The sequence below is a fragment of the Drosophila takahashii genome, chromosome X, assembly GCF_030179915.1.
Source record: "Drosophila takahashii strain IR98-3 E-12201 chromosome X, DtakHiC1v2, whole genome shotgun sequence".
NCBI lineage: Eukaryota > Metazoa > Arthropoda > Insecta > Diptera > Drosophilidae > Drosophila > Drosophila takahashii.
The window spans coordinates 17,332,173-17,352,866 of record NC_091683.1 but is presented as its reverse complement, the minus strand read 5'-3'; the positions used below and the strand labels follow the sequence as shown (position 1 = coordinate 17,352,866).

At 37.0% G+C, this 20,694-nt stretch overlaps 2 protein-coding genes across 7 annotated transcripts in view; one reads left to right on the top strand and one right to left on the bottom strand.

Annotated features, from left to right (window-relative positions):
• Positions 1-437: 437 nt before the first annotated feature.
• The window catches only part of inaE (inactivation no afterpotential E), a 32,231-nt gene continuing 11,974 nt past the window's right edge, over positions 438-20,694 (top strand). Inside the window, exons 1-2 of one of the 6 annotated variants that reach the window (XM_017137594.3) lie at positions 438-1,013; positions 2,610-2,851. The gene's annotated coding sequence lies outside the window, so the exon portion shown is untranslated. The remainder of the gene's footprint in view (positions 1,014-2,609; positions 2,852-20,694) is intronic. The other 5 variants (XM_017137591.3, XM_070218513.1, XM_017137593.3 and 2 more) reach the window with 5 other exon arrangements.
• LOC108054560 (galactose mutarotase) lies at positions 15,592-17,020 on the bottom strand. The gene has a single exon (XM_017137596.3). It carries the CDS (start codon positions 16,925-16,927, stop codon positions 15,752-15,754), a length of 1,176 nt encoding a protein of 391 aa, XP_016993085.2. The 5' UTR covers positions 16,928-17,020; the 3' UTR covers positions 15,592-15,751.

The following is a 20,694-nucleotide window of genomic DNA, read 5'->3' as shown; positions in this document are numbered from 1 at the left end:
CAAAATTTATGTATACCATGTTACTTTTACCATTTATTTCCCTTAATTAAAAAAACTTAATAGATTAATTTTTAGTTTTGAGTTTCGCGCCCAAGTTCAAAAATTACACTTTCACTGCAGGGCAGCTGGTCACCCTATTCCGGCCAGTGTTGCCAACTTTTTTGTCTCTTTTGACGGGACAAAAAGAAAACTAAGCAAAATATTTTGAAATGTATATAAGCGGATTTAAAAGACTTGTAAATTAATTTGATTTTTAGTTCATATGATTTAGTGGACAAAATTAATAAATGCGACAATAGCTAAAATAGCTACTCTAAAGAGCTAGAAAAAAGGATTCAATTAGCTATCGGCAACTTTTCCCGCCACAATAGCCAGACTTGGCGGGAAAAAGTCGGAGCTGGCAGCCCTGCCGGCGGCTGCCCTCGAAAGTTTGGCGTGGAAAGGAAAGGAAACTCGAAAGTCAGTTGCAAAAAAGCTCGCCGACCGCGCGGTCAACGGAGAGTGGCTGAGCGGACGCTTTCTCTTTTATTTTTCTCCATTGACGACGCTGCGTGCGCGTCTCTCCGCAAGAAACAACAACAATAAGGACTTGTGCAGTGCATAAATAAAACAGACGAAAATACGCATATACCTATGTAACAAATATATTTGCGGGCATTTACGGTCTATGCACAAAGGCAAAAAACAAAAACAAACAAACGAGTGACGGCCAAAAGTAATAACAGTACTTAAAATCGCGGCACAAGAACGTAAACACAGAATCGTGTGTAAAGCGAATTCCATGGGAAAAAGACGAAAAGTACAAGAAGTACAAGAACAACAGCATGAGGACGCCGACGGCGACGCCAACGCAGACAGCGACGCCGGCAGAGCGGTCGAGACAATTCGAATTTCTTCGGATGCTGATGGACTAACGGTGCTTTAGTGGTTGTTCTACATGTCCGTTCGTGTGCGCGTGTGTGTGTGTGCCAGTGTGCGTGTAAAGTAAGGCGGAAAACAGCAGAAACTGAATGGTAAATAAGTGTAAACAGAAGGGAGAAGAAAGCAGAGGAGGAGGAGTAGGAGTGAAGGAGAGAGAGGGAGAGGAAGTGCGATTTCCATTTATCGATCCGCTCCCGTTCGCACACCTGAAGCCCAAAGCTGAAGCCATTCGCCATTCCATTCCAGCATCATCGACTTAATCCGTTCGAGCGGGATTAAGGCTGCGACGCCCACGCAGCGTCGACGGCGCAGCGACCGCATTACCGGTCGCCGGTAATTAGCCGCCAAGGCCGTCGGCGCTACACAGAAAAAAACAGGAATTTAAATCGCGTTAGGATGATTTATTTGATTTTATCCATATATCATTTTGCACGACCATTCAGAATTTCCATTTGTCAAAAATAAAATATTTCGAAAATACAAACATAAATTTAAAATGTCACAATAGGATAGTATAATTTATAGGATCTATATGGTGAGGCTCCGTTTCCATTTTATAATCATATCTTAAATATGCAACAATTTAAAGGATTCAATAAATCATCAGATTCTATCAAAGTTTATAAAATTAAAAATTATATTTATTTGCCTATCAATATGTCAAATATTATTACTGAACATTATTCCTTTATTTACATTTTTTTTAAATTTGGAGTATATCAATATATCTACTAGACTTCTTTTTTCTGTGTACATAATAGCTTCAGTTTTGCTGCAGCGGTGTGAAAGTTCAGGCTCATTAAGTGCAGCCGCCTAACGGTGCTCGGCAGTTGGTACTCGATACCCGATACCCGGTACTCGGCTACCGACGATGATGTAAACGAGATTAAGCGAATCCAGCAGATTCCTAATTAGCAGCATCCTGCAAAAAGTGTGCTCCAAGTTAAAGCTGATTTTAAATGATAAAAAATGTTCCCGATTTAACGAATTTTAATACCAACTATAGAGATTTTGTGGTTGTAAACCAAAAATATCTTTATTTTCTTACCCAGGGGCTAAGAAACTGAATTAATTCCACTTAAATTGCAAGATAACTGAACTTTTATAGGGACATTAAAATGTGGAATGAAAAATGTTCTTATAGGGCCATTAAGTTACTGGTCTTCGGGCAACGGAGCTAGAGGAAAAGCCCATTTGTAATGACAGTTGCGATATATTTCCTAGAACGTGTTTAAATTCAGAGTGGCAAAAAAAATTCTTAACCCTAGATTGACTTGCCTATTTTTGGTAATCTTAAGTACAAATCTTAAGTACAAAAATCAAATAAAATGCATATATTATAGAGGATGACCGCAAAAATGTTAATATTTAACTTACAATTACCACTAAAGGTTAATAAACACAAAGATATCATCGGAAATAGCTTTAGGTAATTTTTAAGGTCTTGCCTGGCATATAAATTGTATTAACGATACAAATTCTGGGAAAACTACATAGCTAATTTAGTGGCTCTTGCTCTTTCTCTCTCTCTCTATCTATCTTTCTATCTGCATCTCATTTGACTTTCGCGGGCGAGAAAGTGTTAAGCGAAAACAACAACAAACAAACAAACAATAATGCTAATGAAGCCAACCGTGAAATGTGTTTTTTTCTCAATTTTTTTTAACGTTTGGAATTTTCTTTGAAAGTGCAACCGAGGCAGAGCAGCGTAAAATAAAAACCATAAAATATAACAAGAAGCAGCAGCAGAGGAATTGGTGAAAAGCGTTAACCGAAGCCAAGAAAAAATTAAAACCAACCGAAAACCAACATCAAAAGTTGCCAACTTTTTTTTTGCGACCGCAGCAGCCGAAGAAGAAGAAGCAGAAGCAGCGGCGTCAGCAGCGACGCCCGACTGCAGCCAGCGTCGCGCTGGCAACAACAAATTGCGGTAAGTTTTTCTTTTTTTTTGGCAAAAATAAAAATGAAAAGTAAACCCCATATAATTATGGTTCTTGCACAAAGAATATTTTGTTTTCAATTTTTTATTGTTCATAGTTTAAAAAAATACAAATCTTTAAATTTATTAAAATGTAATATTTCATATCATTTTTAAAAACATTTAATTCTTTCAAAAATACAAGTCCAAATTATTTGAAAATTAATTAAGTTTTAATATTATTAATATTGTAATATGATTGTAATTTTAAAATTCATAATATTCGCCTTATAGCTAGATATTTCCATGTTTTCAATAAAAATTTTAAAAATATAATACATTTAAATGAAAAACCAAAATGTTGAATAATGTTGGTAAAACTTTTTCTTTGTGCACTTATATACTCATTTTCCATCTGGATACACTCATCTATATATATTTACTGCTTCATTCTGTCACACACACACACACTGCTGATTTTACTGTTTAGTTTGTAATTTTGCCAAATTGTAGACACAGCATTATAAACACAAAAAAGAAACGAAACTAGAAATGTAGTTCAAAGTTTGACAGTCGTGAGGGAATGGAACGAACCTCGTTCCAGAAAATAATTCACTTAAATCCATTACATAATGGAAAGGCCAGACCGCCGATTAGCCAAATGAATTCATTTGTTGAATAAATCAGATAGGTTTTCAAAAATTAAATAGTGTAAATAATTGCTTTTTCAATTATACCGAAAGTATAGGATTTGAATAGAAAACGTACTTTAATCCTTTTGTCTTTTAATCGTACTATTTCCTCCTTTTAAAAGTCAACCCCGCTTTGGAAGCCCTAAGGTTGTCTAGTAAACTTTAAAACCTCGCTGTGGACGAGATCAACCCCCACATTTTCCGATGATAACGATTCCCGGCCATAAAAAGTCATCCCCATGGCCTGAACTTAAAAGCTTCGAACTGCTGCAAGTGTGAATGATTTTTATACCCTTGCAGAGGGTATTATGATTTCAGTCAGAAGTTTGCAACGCAGTGAAGGAGACGTTTCCGACCCCATAAAGTATATATATTCTTGATCAGCATCACAAGACGAGTCGATCTAGCCATGTCCGTCTGTCCGTCCGTCTGTCCGTCTGTCCGTCTGTCTGTTTCTACGCAAACTAGTCTCTCAGTTTTTGAGCTATCGGGATGAAACTTTCCCAAAAGTCTTCTTTCTATTGCAGGTAGTATATATGTCGGAGCCGACCGGATCGGACAACTATATCTTATACCTCCCATAGGAACAATCGACAAAAAAAAAACTTTAAAAAATTCTAGCTTCGGTGTTTTTTGAAATATTACCTTCTACTTTTGGGGATGTCATTTTTTAAATATATCTGAATTTCGAATTAATTATTTAAAAAATCGGACTACTATATCATATAGCTGCCATAGGAACGATCGGAAAATTAATGGAAAAGTAATAGGAAATAAATTCTAGCTTCTTTGGTTTTTATTGAATTATCTTCTACTCTAGGATATGACTCTTTTTAAATATTTCCGAATTTCAATTTTAATTTAATCAAAATCGGACGACTATATCATATAGCTGCCATAGGAACGATCGGAAAAGTAATAGGAAATCAAATAAAAACACCTCTTAACGAGGTAAAAAACTAGTGACGATCGCACCTTCAACATACAAAAGTTCTGATATCAACATTTGTGACGAAAAATTATTACACTCGTCATTAAATAGACTTTCTAATCTTTTCTCATTCGGCCCGCCCTAGCAGACTATTCCAGCCTTTTTCCCTTCACAGGCATTTTCTATTGCAGCGTAGAAAATGCTGCAATAGAAAATGCCTCTAAAGGGAAAAAGGCTGGAATAGTCTGCTAGGGCGGGCCGAATGAGAAAATATTAGAAAGTCTATTTAATGACGAGTGTAATAATTTTTCGTCACAAATGTTGATATCAGAACTTTTGTATGTTGAAGGTGCGGTCGTCACTAGTTTTTTACCTCGTTAAGAGGTGTTTTTATTTGATCTTCTACTCTAGGATATGACTCTTTTTAAATATTTTCGAATTTCAATTTTAATTTGATCAAAATCGGACGACTATATCATATAGCTGCCATTGGAACGATCGGAAAATTAATGAGAAATATTAGAAAATTGAACATTTTTGCGATTTGTTTATTAATAGGAATGATCTGCAAGGGTATATAAGCTTCGGCTGGCCGAAGCTAGCTTCCTTTCTTGTTCAAATTGAAATTAACGTTTAGCAGAATGAGACAGCAAAACGAAAAAATGGAAAAACAAATAGCAAAGGCAGACAAATGGGGGGTAAATTAAAAAAAAAATACATATTTCAACAAAGAGTGCTAAAAATAAACAAAAAAATTGCTGATGCCGTTTTCGAGTGCCGCCAGCAATGTCTTAAAATTACACAGAAATAAATATGATGGAAATATGGTAAAAAATATGGTATTTTCTGGTATTTATTTTTGCTAATATTAAAAAAAAAAACTTTTTTTAATCATATAAAAAACCATATTTTTAGTCCCATCAAATGATTATTTGCGAATAAAACGTATGTATGAAGGCACGTTCATCATTTTCCTGCGTGTATGCAAGGTGGGTGGCAATTTTCGGGGGTGGTTGGCGCCTGCCAGCGGGAAAGTGGAAAATGGCTAAGGGAAGGGCAGACGCCAGGCCCGAAAAACCCAGCCGCATTCGTTGATTTTTCCGTCGCCGGTGTGTGAAGCTGTGTGCGTGTGTGTGTGTTGCTGTGCTTTTGTGGCTGCTGCCCATGTCCAAGCATTCCGTTTTCCCATTTCCCATTTTCCGACTTGGCCCACGATCTTCTCGGGGGTTAGTTATTTTTGGGAACGACAACCGCAGGAGCAGCCCTCTGAACTTCTCAACTGCGGAGGAGAACAATTCACGACGAAGGATTGCCGAATATGGAATATATATATGGAATATGTGGATGGATGCGGATGCGGATGCCTGTGGCGCAGGCAACGTGTGTTGTTGTTTCAGTCTCAGCTTTCTGGGCCACTTCTGCACTGGAGAGGATGAGAGGATGGAGCAGGGATAGTACGCCAGCCCACGGATGCGATGACAACCAGAAAACGGACGGAATGAGCCGATAAATCTTGGCTGAACCACAAAGACCTGTTTAGCAGGGCTCGGGATGTGATAAATAACTTCAAATAGACTTTATATTACAAAGTAATTCCTGGTCTAATATGTAAAATGTGTAGAGCTCTCTGAAAGATTATAAGAGTTAGGATATTTCTTTAAAAGTATACGAAATTCCCATAATTGTTTGTATTCAAATTTTAAATATTGAGCATTTCTATTAAAAAGCATACTGTCGTTTTCCCTAATCTTTAGTGTTAAATATTTCTAAATATTAAATGGAACATAAGAAAAAATACCAAACTTTCTTAAAGTAGTTCTCAAAGATTAAATGGAACATACGGAAAAATACCAAACTAACTCGAAGTAGTTCTCAAAATACATATTCAACCCAACTATAAAACTTGATTTCCAAATCATTCGTTCAAATGCCTTAAGTTTGACGGCTTGAGGTTAATTTCCCTCGAAACCATTGAACTTTGAAGGCCAATTAAGCTATCAAGTTGAGTCGGTAATTGATCACTATATCTGGATCAGATGGCCATCCAATATCCAATCTCTGTGCCCAAAAGCTTGATTGGAAAATGTCAAGGGTGCCGGGTGTCCTTCTGATTCTTTTTCTGTTTCGGATTCTGATTCTGATTCGGATTCTGACCATCTGTCCATATGTCTCGCACTCAAAGTGAACAAAAAGAAGCACAAACTTGGCGATGGCGATGATTTTGTTGCCTGTTGTTCTGTTTTGTTCCTTTCTGTTCCTTTCTGTTCTGTGCTTCTGAACTTTGAAGGATTTTCCCCCCATCTGGGAGGAGGATGTTTGTATGCGTTTGGTATTTGGTATTGGCGAAAACTCCCCATACAACAGGCACATGCCCAGAGGGCCACGCATAATACACATGCAAATGTCAAAGCTGCCAGGCTGTCGCCATAAGCGAAAGCGTCACTTGTGCCACCTAACCACCCAACCACCCACCTTGCCACCCCACCACCCACCACCCAACATCCCCACCACCCATCATCATCCACCGCGACGGCCATCGGCGAGTTTTAGCGGATTTTGTTTTTGTGCCGGAATGGAAATCGTCTTCTTTGCCCTCGTTGTCATTACAGTACACCCTGCAATTTGTCATTTGAACATTATTTCTTTAAGTGTAATAGACATAGACTACTAATTTTGACGATTATAGACACACTTGCTTTGAAACAGGCAATCATTTTTATGAATACGAGTAGGAATACTTTTTTATAGAATATCTTCTTGTGTTTAAAATTAAGTAAAATAAGAAAAAAGTTGTGTTTGAGGAAATTTATCAATAGAGTTATTTCAGATTAAATTCAGATTGAAAATATTGAAAAAGTTTGCATTTTAAATAATAAAATAATAAGTCCGGAAGTTTTAAGGATATTTCACACTTTATCGAGAGTGCACTGTTTGGTTTATTGTTGTTCTTGTTGTTGTTGTGTGTCATCTACGAGTTTTCTCTATGCTCCAGTAAAATTTGAGGAGGGTTGTTAAGAGGAAAAGCCAAAGTTGGGTGGGTAGATAGGTGTGTGTGGTGTGGTGCGGTGCGGTGGGTGAACTTTGGAAAACTCACCACCATCTTTTGCCAAACCGGTCCCAGTCGACCGCTTCTTCTTCTTATTCCGATTTCTTACTGTCCTCCACACTCTGGAAAAATAAGACGGGATTTACGATCTTTAAGTGATCCTTAAATTCCTGTTTCGGGTCTTTCATCTAGTTTTTTATACCTTTCCATTTAAGAGTCAAAGGTTATATTGTATAAGTGGAAACGAAATTGTATAACGGGTATCCCAAAGTCGAGGAATTTGGCTTGGTATCCATTTCTCTATTCTCGCTTTTTTATGCACAGCCTGCGGAGAAAATGCCGCCGCAGAAGAGAAGACAGAAAGATGAAAATTGTGGCACTCAACACGTCGTCTTCGCCACTCCCCCTCTCTTAATTTTAGCATCTTTCTTCTATACGGAAAAAAACGATTATATAAAACTTGATTTTATAGCTTTTAATAGTATATGTACATTTAATAAATAGTATATAAAATACAATTATTAAAAAATTAAAAAAAGTGTCGTATATAAAATCAGTCATTGGATTTTTATAGGAGGATGCATGTTTTTTTTTTGTATCAGTTCCATTTTAAAACGGGATTTTTATTTGTATTCAAAAATGATTAATTTTTGCAAATACATAAAATTTGGAAAAATATATAATTATTTGTGATTTAAAAATACAAAAAAAAAGAAATTAAAAAATATTTTAAGACATACTCGACAAGGTTTTTTTTTGTGCATTTCCATATCCATTTTCTTTCCTTCGTTAGCAGCAACAACAATTACAATAACAATGGAGCCGGAAAAGAATGCGTGCGAAAGGCTTTCTTAACGTTTTAAGAGTCTTTTTATTTTGCCATTGCCTTTGTTTTTCTTTCAGTGTTTGTTTGTGGTTGTGTGAGTGCTGCTTCCCCCACTTTTTTTTTCCTATTGTTTATGCTGCACGCATGCATTTTCACACTATGAATGTATGTTGTATGCTGTTCACTCCCTTTTGTTGTTTGCTCCCAAATGAAAATGGAGTAACACTTTCTGCCTCTTGCTCTTCCTCTTCCTCTTCCTTGGGGCGAAACATTGATGATGGTGTTTTTAATTACATTTTATAATTATTGTTGAGGGGCGCATCGTTTTCAACTTTGGTTTGGCTAAGAGTTACTGGAATAAATGAAAAAAGTATTTTAATGAAAAACAAATACAGTCGAATGTTTTACTTATTTGTGACAGTTTCACGTAATCTTTTATAACCAAATGTCACGAACTACTTGGAAATCCAAATATTTCACTTGAAATATTAAACATATGCCTTTTTTTTTTTTTATCAACAAGGCAATCTTTCTGCTTAAAAACTGGCATCTAAGTACCAAAAAATGTTATAGTTTATCGCTTATGCTGTAAAATATAAGTAATATCCCGTTTTTATACAGAAAATACAAAAAAAAATAAAAACACCGATAGCTTCTGAAAACATTCTTATTCTTAGGAGTTGCTGTAAAATCTTTCTCAACTGTGCTGATTCACGCATCCGATGTTGATAAAACAAACTAATCCCATACTCTAATCGCATAAAACAAGAATATTTCGAAACATATCGCTCATTATACCCGTTACTCGTAGAGTAAAAGGGTATATTGTATTCGTGCAAAAGTATGTAACAGGTAGAAGGAAGCGTTTCCGACCCCATAAAGTATATATATTCTTGATCAGGATCACTAGCCGAGTCGATCTAGCCATGTCCGTCTGTCCGTCTGTCTGTCTGTCTGTCTGTCTGTCTGTCTGTCTGTCCGTCTGTCCGTATGAACGCTGAGATCTCGGAAACTATAAAAGCTAGAAGATTGACATTTTGCATGCAGATTCTAGGAGTTCCTACGCAGCGCAAGTTTGTTTCAAAAGGGTGCCACGCCCCCTCTAACGCCCACAATCGCATATATACGATTTTAAAAATTTCAATATTTTGGAAAAGTAAAAATGCAGTTTTATTGTGTTTATCAATACCTATCGAAATGTAGAAGAAATTTTTTAAATCGGACCATTCGTTAAAAAGTTACGGCGGATCAAAGTTTTTCTCCATCTCTTTCGCACTCCCTTTAGCTGAGTAACGGGTATCTGATAGTCGGGGCACCCGACTATAGCGTTCTCTCTTGTTTTCTACAAAAGTGAGTGGATGCGAAACTATTCTAAGCATTAATCTAATGTGCATAAAGTTAGCAATGCAACTTTTGAAAATGCAAATTTTTTTCTATCGACAATTTGCAGTTATTTATCCGTAAATTATTCGTGAAAGAAAAAAATTTGCCGCTCAATTATTTTTAAAATTATGAGATGTTCTGCTAAGTTGATATCAACTTAGCAGAACACCCCCACTAAAGTTCAAAATTTCCAAAATCTTTTTTAATGGGAATTTGCCGTTATTTTGCCGTAAATTATTCGTGAAAGAAAAAATTTAGTTGCTCTTGTTTTAACATTTTTTTTTTTAAAAAACATAGTTGTTCTGCTAAGTTGATATCAACTTAGCAGAACACCCCCACTAAAGTTCAAAATTTCCAAAATCTTTTCTAATGGGAATTTGCCGTTATTTATCCGTAAATGATTCGCGAAAGAAAAAATTTAGTTGCTCTTGTTTTAACATTTTTTTTTTTAAAAAACATAGTTGTTCTGCTAAGTTGATATCAACTTAGCAGAACACCCGCACTAAAGTGCAAAATTTCCCAAATCTTTTTTAATGGGAATTTGCCGTTATTTATCCGTAAATGATTCGCGAAAGAAAAAAAATAGTTGCTCTTGCTTTAACCTTTTTTTTAATAATAGTTGTTCTGCTAACATATGTATGTACAACGCGGACGGTAGCAGAGCTCTGCTGACGTCGACGTCAAATGTGTACAGTTTCCGCGAATTCTGCTTCTGTGAGAAGCAACATCCATTTTTCATGTTTAAAATTTTTAACTTTTGATTATGTGTAATTCTGTAAATAATATTGACTCAGACTCACTGCAGAAATTAATAAACCTCCAGGACGCAGAATTCGCGGGAATTTTACACATTTGACGTCGACGTCAGCAGAGCTCTGCTACCGTCCGCGTTGTACATACATATGTTAGCAGAACAACTATTATTAAAAAAAAGGTTAAAACAAGAGCAACAAAATTTTTTCTTTCGCGAATCATTTACGGATAAATAACGGCAAATTCCCATTAGAAAAGATTTTGGAAATTTTGAACTTTAGTGGGGGTGTTCTGCTAAGTTGATATCAACTTAGCAGAACAACTATGTTTTTTAAAAAAAAAAATGTTAAAACAAGAGCAACTAAATTTTTTCTTTCGCGAATCATTTACGGATAAATAACGGCAAATTCCCATTAGAAAAGATTTTGGAAATTTTGAACTTTAGTGGGGGTGTTCTGCTAAGTTGATATCAACTTAGCAGAACAACTATGTGTTTTAAAAAAAAAATGTTAAAACAAGAGCAACAAAATTTTTTCTTTCGCGAATCATTTACGGATAAATAACGGCAAATTCCCATTAGAAAAGATTTTGGAAATTTTGAACTTTAGTGGGGGTGTTCTGCTAAGTTGATATCAACTTAGCAGAACAACTATGTTTTTTTTTAAAAAAAATGTTAAAACAAGAGCAACTAAATTTTTTCTTTCACGAATAATTTACGGCAAAATAACGGCAAATTCCCATTAAAAAAGATTTTGGAAATTTTGAACTTTAGTGGGGGTGTTCTGCTAAGTTGATATCAACTTAGCAGAACATCTCATAATTTTAAAAATAATTGAGCGGCAAATTTTTTTCTTTCACGAATAATTTACGGATAAATAACGGCAAATTGTCGATAGAAAAAAATTTGCATTTTCAAAAGTTGCATTGCTAACTTTATGCACATATTAATCTATGCTGTGTAAAAAATGTTATGAAAAAAGCGCTCTTTCTATTTATTTAAAGTCAGCTATCACTGTGGCACTTTGTATTGCTCCTCGTTGGGCTATAAATAAATGGTAGAAAACCCCTAATTAAATTTTGGAAGTCTAGGGCCGACATTGTTTTAATTTATGTATGTGTGTATATATGCTGTAACTCCTTCTTTTTTGGGGCCAAAAATCCAGAGCTGGCAGCAGAATTCCTTGCGTGTTTCCTGCTTGCCCTTTATCTTTGTCCCGCTACCATTTTCCATCCTTTTCCGACTTTTCCTCCTTTTCCGCCTTCTTTTTTTCTTCTTGCTTTTGCCACATTCCATTAGATATAATACATAAATACCGAAATGCGATAAAAAAAAATAAAAAAACGAAGAAGGCGGGCAAAAGAAATTAAAGATGCAAAGCAATGAAAAGCTCTCACAAAATCCAGAGAGGGGGGCCAAATTATCCAGCTTGTTTGTTGTGACTCCAATCTTCTTCTAGTATATGAAAAACCACTCACACTGGAAATTGGTTAAAAATGTCAAATGAACAGCATTCCTCCCTTGCTTCTCCATTTTTTTTTTGCCCTGTCATCAAAAGCAGCAGCAACCCAAACTAAACGAACTGAAAAGCGACCGAGAAGGATGGCTATTCGTTGCCTTGTTTATAGTCTCATTTTTCAGTTGTGCCACAACTTTGCAAATAAAACTGAATAGCTTTCCGAAATTCGCTTTAGTCTAAAGCATTCTCATGCACTTCTTTGGTATATTTTATTAGTTTAATCAAAATGCCAGCTTAAAAGGTATTTGGGTTAAAGGTTCACGATAAAACATACATGCTTACTTGATTATTTGTTAAGAATATTCGAGTTATTATAGCATTTTAAATACGGCATAGTTATTAATTTTTGAGGGAAAAATATTTTGAATATTTATTTTACAAATTTCAAGAAGTATAAGTCTAAGTAAAAAACAAATTCTTTTTTTTTTGAATGCACGAACTCTAGAACTCTAGATAGTATCAATTAAATACATATGAATAACTAATGATATAAGCAATATTATTTGTAAGAACCCCAGATTTAAAGATACATTTAAAAACTAAAATTTTTTATGAGGCTCGAACTCTAGGCCCAAAATTTACTAAAATCCGCTCTACTTAAATTTGAAGTGTACGCTTTGTCATATGCAACGCTATATTTTATATGTGCTCGCGTTTATGCCCGATATATCCTCATTCTCATCCACATCATCGCCTTTATCTTTATCGTCATTAAACGGGACTCGTCATTATTGTCATAAAACTTTCTTTTGGTTTTTGTTTTTGTTCTTGTTCCTTCGTTGGTTCCTGCCGCAACTTTTGCCGCTGCCGTTGGGCCCTATCTCCATCCTGCTCTCTCCCACACTTGCCATCTCTTTCTCCTACTCATTTTCCCTCTCTCTCTCGCACCGGCTCTTCAGAGTGCTGCTGGCATTGGCCTTTTAGTTGATTTCCGTCCGACACGCTGCCTTGTGATGACATTGTTTTTATGACGCGACCCCCCAGTTTCCCTAGTTTTCCCAACCGCTTTTCCACTTTTCCTCCGCCAACGCATTTCACCTACAGACAAAGGATATGCCCGCCATATAAAAGATATATGTGTATGTGGCAAAGCATAGTATGTTTATATGGTTGATGTGTGTATATCATATCGTGCATAACTTTGTCGGGGGTTGGGCCTTTGTGCGATTCTGATCCTATTGCAACAAATAACACAAAAGGCTTTGCCACGCCGGAGTGATGGATAATGAATGGTGCTAGTGATGGGGCTGTCAATCAGCCACCGATGTGCTATATTGACAGAGACATCGGTGTCATAGATCTACTATGCGATACGTCGTGATTGCCGTTACACAAAAGTCCTGAATTTGGGTCACTCGAAAGCTGCCTGAGTTACTAATTAATTTCTTAAATTAAATACAAGAAAATTATTTTTGGTACCTATATAAGACTAAAAACTAAAGATTTTATAGGTACTTTATAAATTTATTTTCAAAAGAGATTGTTATTTTGGAACCCAATGATTAAAATCCATTTACTAATCAGCTTCAATGCTATTAAGTTCAATTTACAAAAATAAATGTTGCAAAATGTAGATTAACCAACTGAAGGCATTTAAATTGTTTTCGTTTTTGGTAGAGATTACAATGCGAGACATAAATAGAATAGTTTACTATGAATCATCGTTTAGTTGATAATGAATAATGATTAAAATATGACGTAATTTAGAAGAATTTAATTTTAGGATTTTAAAGCTTTACAACTTCAAATAATATTATAATTAATGAAAATTATATATCAAACGAAATAATAAGAAAGGAATAAAATTCGGGACATTGAACTTAAAGTGCAATTAAAATAAAACGTGTGACTAGTTTCTATCGCTTGTTATTTACCTTTTCTTGGCCCACTAAACCGGCGGCTGTGAGTGTGTCATATATGTATGTGTTATACCTGACCACCAGTCCCAAGAAAAAAATAAAAGAACTCAATTCGAGGGGCTGGGCGTAACATTAGCGGCTCGTTGGCGAAAATGCTGAAAAACCCCCTCATTAGAACCCCCGAACAGCCGGGCGGGCTCCTATATGTGTGTTTACCTTTCTCAAAGCGCAGGCTCGCTGTTTTCCATACCACCAACCCAGCCAAAGACCTGACCCACCCCTTCGTCCGGTCGACCTGGTCGACACCCTTGACAAACATTCAGAAAAATTTGTCTAGGAAAGTACAATTTTTTTTATTTTTTTGGAAAATTTTTTTTAATTTAAAACGATAATTTAAATATCATTTGACCTTAAAGATGTATTTTCTTTATATTTATTTTTTTAATATATAAACTGTTATTTTAAAAATATTATTTTTGAACCTACTTTTTTTTTGATATCACTCTTTTTACTTATGCCCACAAAGAAAATTCGGAGAACAAATGGTACACCAAAATAAATAACAATCCCAGCAGTTCTTTAAAATAAAACAAATTTAACTGTTATTTTCGGTATCTGATTTTACCTGGTAATATTTTCTTAAAGTGCATATCCCTTCGTAGGTTTTTTCTTTTTTTTTTGGGACCAGCTTTTTTTTTAATTGCTTGGAAGGGAGCACGTCACGCGAATGCTGAAACTATATAATATGGCTAAAAGGAAGTGGAAACCGCAATCAGAGAGTACGGCCTGGGTTTATAAAGTTATTCATAAACGGCGGCGAGGGGAGAGTTGAAAGTAAAAAGTAAAAAGCTAAAATGGGCGGAAGCAGGGGGCAGTGCAATTAACCCCCGGGGGCAAACTGCAGTTTCCTTCAACGAGTGAGTGTGTTTGTGCCCATTTACCTTTGTGCCTCGTCCCCAAAAACGGGCTAAAATGCGAATAATTTATTCCAAATTGCAGGCGACAAAAGCTGGAGAGATGGGAAATTCAATTGCGAATTGCGAAATATGCGAAAAACGGAAAACGGTCCCATAGCGCCACTAAACACCCAGCACACCAACACACCAGCGGTCCAAAGCATCTAAATTTAGATCGATACTCCCATTCCCCATTTCCCATCCGCTGGTGTGGCGTTCGCTTTTTATAGACTTTAAGTAAATGGATTCGCAAGCGGCGCTGCTAAATTTAGTATTACCGAAAAGCAAACAGTCAACAATCTGGGGTACACAAAACATCAGGTTACATTTCCAATCGATCCAATCCAAAAAACGTGCCAGATGCCCCATTAGCCGCATATTCATGTTCGAGGGTCGCTCCATGGGCTTTATAAGCTCTATAAGCGACGAGTTTCCTGCGGGCCAAGTGCGTTTGCTGTTGCCTTGCAAATCTTTCATCTGAACCGAAGATACATCTATATATTTGCCAATGCTTTGATTGTTTTATTCATTCGTAGAAAACATTTAGCCATTCAGTTTTCCTTTTTCCTCCCCCAGCGAGGCGGCCAAAAATTGATAATGTGCTGAATGCTGAATGGTCGAGGGCATTTCCCCATTTGGCCTTCACAAGCACTTGTTACGCCACGAATTTCCAGGAAATGTGGAACATTTATTGGCATAAATACAGTTGAATTAACCACACGAGCGCAAGTTCCTGACCATTTACCAAAGCTAAAGCTCTTAATTATGAAATAAAGAGAAAAGCACTAGTTCTTAATTAAAAAATTTACTTGAAAAGGAATTACATAATACTTTAAACTAAACATGTCCCTTGAAATTTGGTTCACATAAACCCAAATCAATCACAGTCAAATACCTGTCATGGGAATTTGCCAAAAGCGCCCTTCTCCGCGCTTCTCAAACAGCCCAGCTAGGCAGTCGGCCTTCTCAGTGGTTCTTCGCCCAGGGCCTCAAGCTCCTCGGGATCGGCACAACATTTCCACGATTCCTGAACGCCAAAATAATAGATGGTTTCATGGAAATAATGCTCCCCCGGATTGATGAAGATGCGTGGAAAATCCGGTTGATTGACAGCATCGGGATAGTTCAATAGCTGCAAACTGAAGCCACAATGCTGCCAATAGCGGGTGCATTTCTTGCCCAAAATCGGCTCCTCGCCCAGTGAATCCTGTGGGAAGTTATTGGCGGTGGAGAATTTAACACTTGGCTGGTTACTGAAGATCTCCATGAATCTTCCGGACTCGGGATGCAGAAAGCGGCCCACATAGCGGGTTACATTCGAATCGAACTCCTTGTCGAGGGCATAGCACACATCGTAGCCCTTCACCGGTCGCTCCTCGAACTGTCGCACTCGATCGCCCATGAAGACCGGCAATCGGATGTCGTAAACGGAATCATTGACGCTCCTAAATCGACCCGTTGGCAGTCCGTCGCCTCCTGAAGTCTCCATGGTTTCCATGGCCTCAATATTGATCTGATGATCGAATATACCCTTGATCCCGGTACTTTGACCTGCCAGATTGAAGTAAATATGATTGGATATGTTCACCGGCGTCGTCTGGTTGGTTTTGCCCTCGATGCGTATGAAGAATCGATTGTCGTCGTCGATGGTGAAGTGAATTAGTGTGACCAGGCTGCCGGGATAACCCTCGTGGCCATCCTGCGAAACGTGCCGCAGGGTCACTCCATCGGGTCGCTTCATATACAGATCCCAAATGACCTGATCGAAGCCCACGAAGCCGCCGTTCATCTGGTGTTTCTGGCCCAGATTCTTCGACACGATCACACGTCGCTCGTCCATGATGAACTCACCGTTGCCCACCACATCCGTGACTCGGCCCAGAGTGCAACCGAACTTGTAGTTCCGGTACTTTACATATCCCGCTACATCGTCGAATCCGAGGACCACATCCGATAGCTGGTGATAGGCATCCGGCGCCTGGATGCTCTGAATGGTGGCCCCCAGTTGGATGACCGAGACCGAGAGGCGATTGGTGTTGGTGATGGTGTAGCGACGAACGACCTGTGCCTGCTTCGTGAACGGATTGGTCGCAATCCCGAAGATGTCCTCCACAACCTTGACCATAATTGAGCTAGGGAGTTAGGGGTTTAATTTTGAATTTAGTAGTTTTCTTTCAGAAATTTGCCTTTTGCCCTGTGAAAGCCTTATTGAAAATATTGTCAGAGTATGCCGAAAACGGAAAATGAGGTTTGGATTTGGGATAATAAATAAAAAACTAAATAAAAAAAAATAAATAAAAATATATTGGTAATAAAGAAATATAAGTAAACAAAAAAAAAATACAAATAAAGAAATAAATGTAAATACAAATAAATAAATATGTATAAGATATTTATGTATTAAATTCAATTGGGCTACTTTTATAGTAAAAGCTTTTGGAATAAATCTTGCATTACTTTATCGAAATGAAAATAGTCCCCAGCCACGTCTTTTTCAATTATTATCTTACAAATGGCATAAACTTGAACTCAATTGCAATTAATCTGTCACAAGGCGTAAAAGTTACAAATATTCTGACATTTAAAAGTGCACAGAAGTTCTGACAATTTCGATATGAATTTTGAACTCCGTAATTGAATTAAGGGAATAAATTCGTTTCGTTGAGCTAATTGATTCTGATGTTTATATTGATTTGATTTCAAGTTAAATTGCAATAAAAGGATTAAGTAAACACTTTTCCCTGGAAATCGGATTTCATTTTAAATATTTGTTAAATAAAAGATGCTGATGTTGTTGATTTCATAGCCCTCCCAAATCAATGAGCAATGGCAATTCGCTGGAATACTCAATTGATTTCTGCACCGAAAACATACTTTTGGTAAATGGCTTTAATGGCTTATCATAAATCCAGTTGTTAATTGCAGCCATCAAGGCTGTTTACCACGGATTCCCCAGTCCGCAGTCCCCTTTTTTCACTCCCCCATGCTGATGATATCGGGGCAATTTGTTGATTCGAGTGCATGTCACCTGTTCGTACATCGCCCCCTTTGGTTAAGATAGATAAGTTGCCTGCATTGGGGGACTGGACTATCTTATCGAGTGCGGGTTCCCGGTTTCCCAGGTTTCCAGACCGCGGTCCACAAAATAAAAGAACGATCCAGGTGTGTGATGTGTGATTTATTGGGACCACGAACTCTGCAGCACCGGAATCTAATCAAAAATTGGTGCGAAATAAGCAAACTACGGATCATTATTCAGCCAATAACCGTGACAGGAATTATCATCATTTATAATGGCAATAACTGAATAATTGAATGCGCTGCGATATATGACGGAGACAGAACAAAAGAGTAATTGCCATCAATTACTCTGCCCTTGCCCCATTACGGCATTACGGCTTCTTCGACAGCTGCGTGGTTTTCACACTACACTTGAATAAATTATGTTTAGATTTATTAGATCAATGTTGCAATTGAACTTCAGTTAAAAAATTATCTTTATAAGATGAGTAATAAATTTCGGTATACAATTCAACCTACAAAACAAGAACTTTATAATATTTAGTATTAAATTACTACCACACTTTTCTAGTATTTTTCTGGTATATTTTGAACTATTCTTCCCCGGCTTCAATTGCATTCTTGGTGAACTGTTTTTTTTTCTGTGAATTTTTCCCAGTGCAAAAAAAAGTGAGGAAAAGAAAAGAAGAGAGTGGGGTTTACATATAATGACCATACATACCTGCAGTTGGTCTAATGGGTTTTCGAGTTGCCAGCGGCTTCTTCGTCATTGTTCTTTCTGCTGTTCTGTCCGTGCCCCCGGTTCCATATTCCATATCATGGCTCATTGGCCATACGGACTACGGAATACGAAATACGGACAAATGGGAAATGGCTGAATGGTGTGCAAATAAATGCAAAATCATGGCTCGTCATCCACATCGACATCGTCACAGTGGCGTCCGCGTCCATTGTCGTCGTCGTTGTGGGGCAAAGTTCAGCGGGGCCAATGGCAATGTCGTCGGGCCTTTGGAGCTTTCGGTCGCTTCACCTTTGCTATTTCGCCTTGATGGTCGCCCCGAAAGGTAAATGTTTGCCGATAAGAACTGTCACTGGGATCTATGGCCTTGAAATTGCACAGCTTGAACTTTAAGCTTGTCGGGAAGATGATAAATATTGCAGCAATGAAATCTGTCGCCAAATAGTGCCCTTAAAAATGACAAAAGAGCGAGAGAACGGAGCATCTCCAGAAAGGTCAGCATTTTAAATCACCAATCACGGCGTTTCGTTCCTAATGGAAGAATGCAATATGTTGTAATTAAGATCGAAGGGTACTGGGATTGCGACTTAGCTATTTAATGAACGATTACCCAGCAGAAATTAAGACTGAAGTGTACAGAAATTGAGGCTTAACTAGTTAGTGGAACAACAAAATTTATAATCTCTTCATTTACTGAAGAGAATTTACAATAATTCATAAATTAGTTTAGACTTTTTACAAAAGATTCTAACTATATTCTTTATTGAAAAATATTACTTTTATTATATTACGATAGTAACCTATAGGCTTAAAATCTTTTCCTTCCCAAGTATCAAGTCTTCTTTGTTTTACTTGCCAAGATTCAACGACTGCAGTCTACTATTTAGCTGTCAGTCATTATTTAGCCTACTACACAGAAATTTACAAATTCCACATCCATATAAACAATATAAAACCCACAAAATTCTCAAAAATCAAAGGAAAATATATTTTCTTAAATGTTTCCCGAAGCTGCTAAATGTGGTATATTAATAGGAAAAAACTTTGACTTTTATTTTATACAGTAAATATTTGAAGCATTTTCAAACCCTGTTCCCAATTTCCTTTGTTGATTTTACAGCTTGTTTATACATATTGCGATTTTCTATCATACACAGGCAATATTGTTTGACTTGGGTATGTAAAACCAATAAATCGTAGCCAATCTCTATGTGTAATATGAAAATTACATTTTAATGGATAGGCTAATTGTATTTATTCAATGATTACTCGATGACTCTGGTTATAACACTCGGAAATAATAAGAGCCTACTAATTGATTTTAAATAGTTGTACATATATGTACAAACAACCATAGGTAGTTTGTATTATGAGATATAAGCATTATTTTGCATTGTAAAAGTTCCGATTTTCAAGGTAATTGCTGGCATATATAGATCAATAGATATTCGGTTCTAGTTAAGGCACTCAACAAGTTTATTACGCGCTTGTTTATGTTTATATTGACTGAGCTCGTAAACCTACATATTTAGCAAGCTGTCTCGGGGCCCCCAGAAGTCTATAAATAAGGCAATGGCGAAAACTTTCGGAAATGTAATACCTAATGGTGATTTGGCACAAGTGAACTTTGGCGTTTAGTATTGATTATGGCACCGATAAAGACTATAAAGGCCATGAATCATTTGGCTTGGCACTTTCGTGCCTGATAGTATTCACACAGTGTGTGTGTTCATGTCTTGGCGTCATTAGCAAGTCTGGTTAATCCCAGTCCGGATATGCAAATATCGGTATGCATTCCCTTGTACGAATCCCATGTTAGGCCCGCCTTATCGGACCCCGATGCAATGTCAAGCCAGCGATTATGGTGGGCTATCCCGAACATTGAGGCTCACACCCCCAACAACAAGTTGTTGCACGCAGAGAAAATATCACCGGAATAAATGTCAATAGAGAAAATCAAAGGAAAATCTAGGGATTTGTAGAATGTTAAATGTGTTATAATAAAATATTTGTAAATTTTTAAAAGCAGATAAATATCTGGTCTATAGATAGCACAACAGTGTTGTATAATTGCTTATGTGAGCAAAGTGTTGAGAAGCTTAAAACAAAGCTTACAAACTATACAATCACAA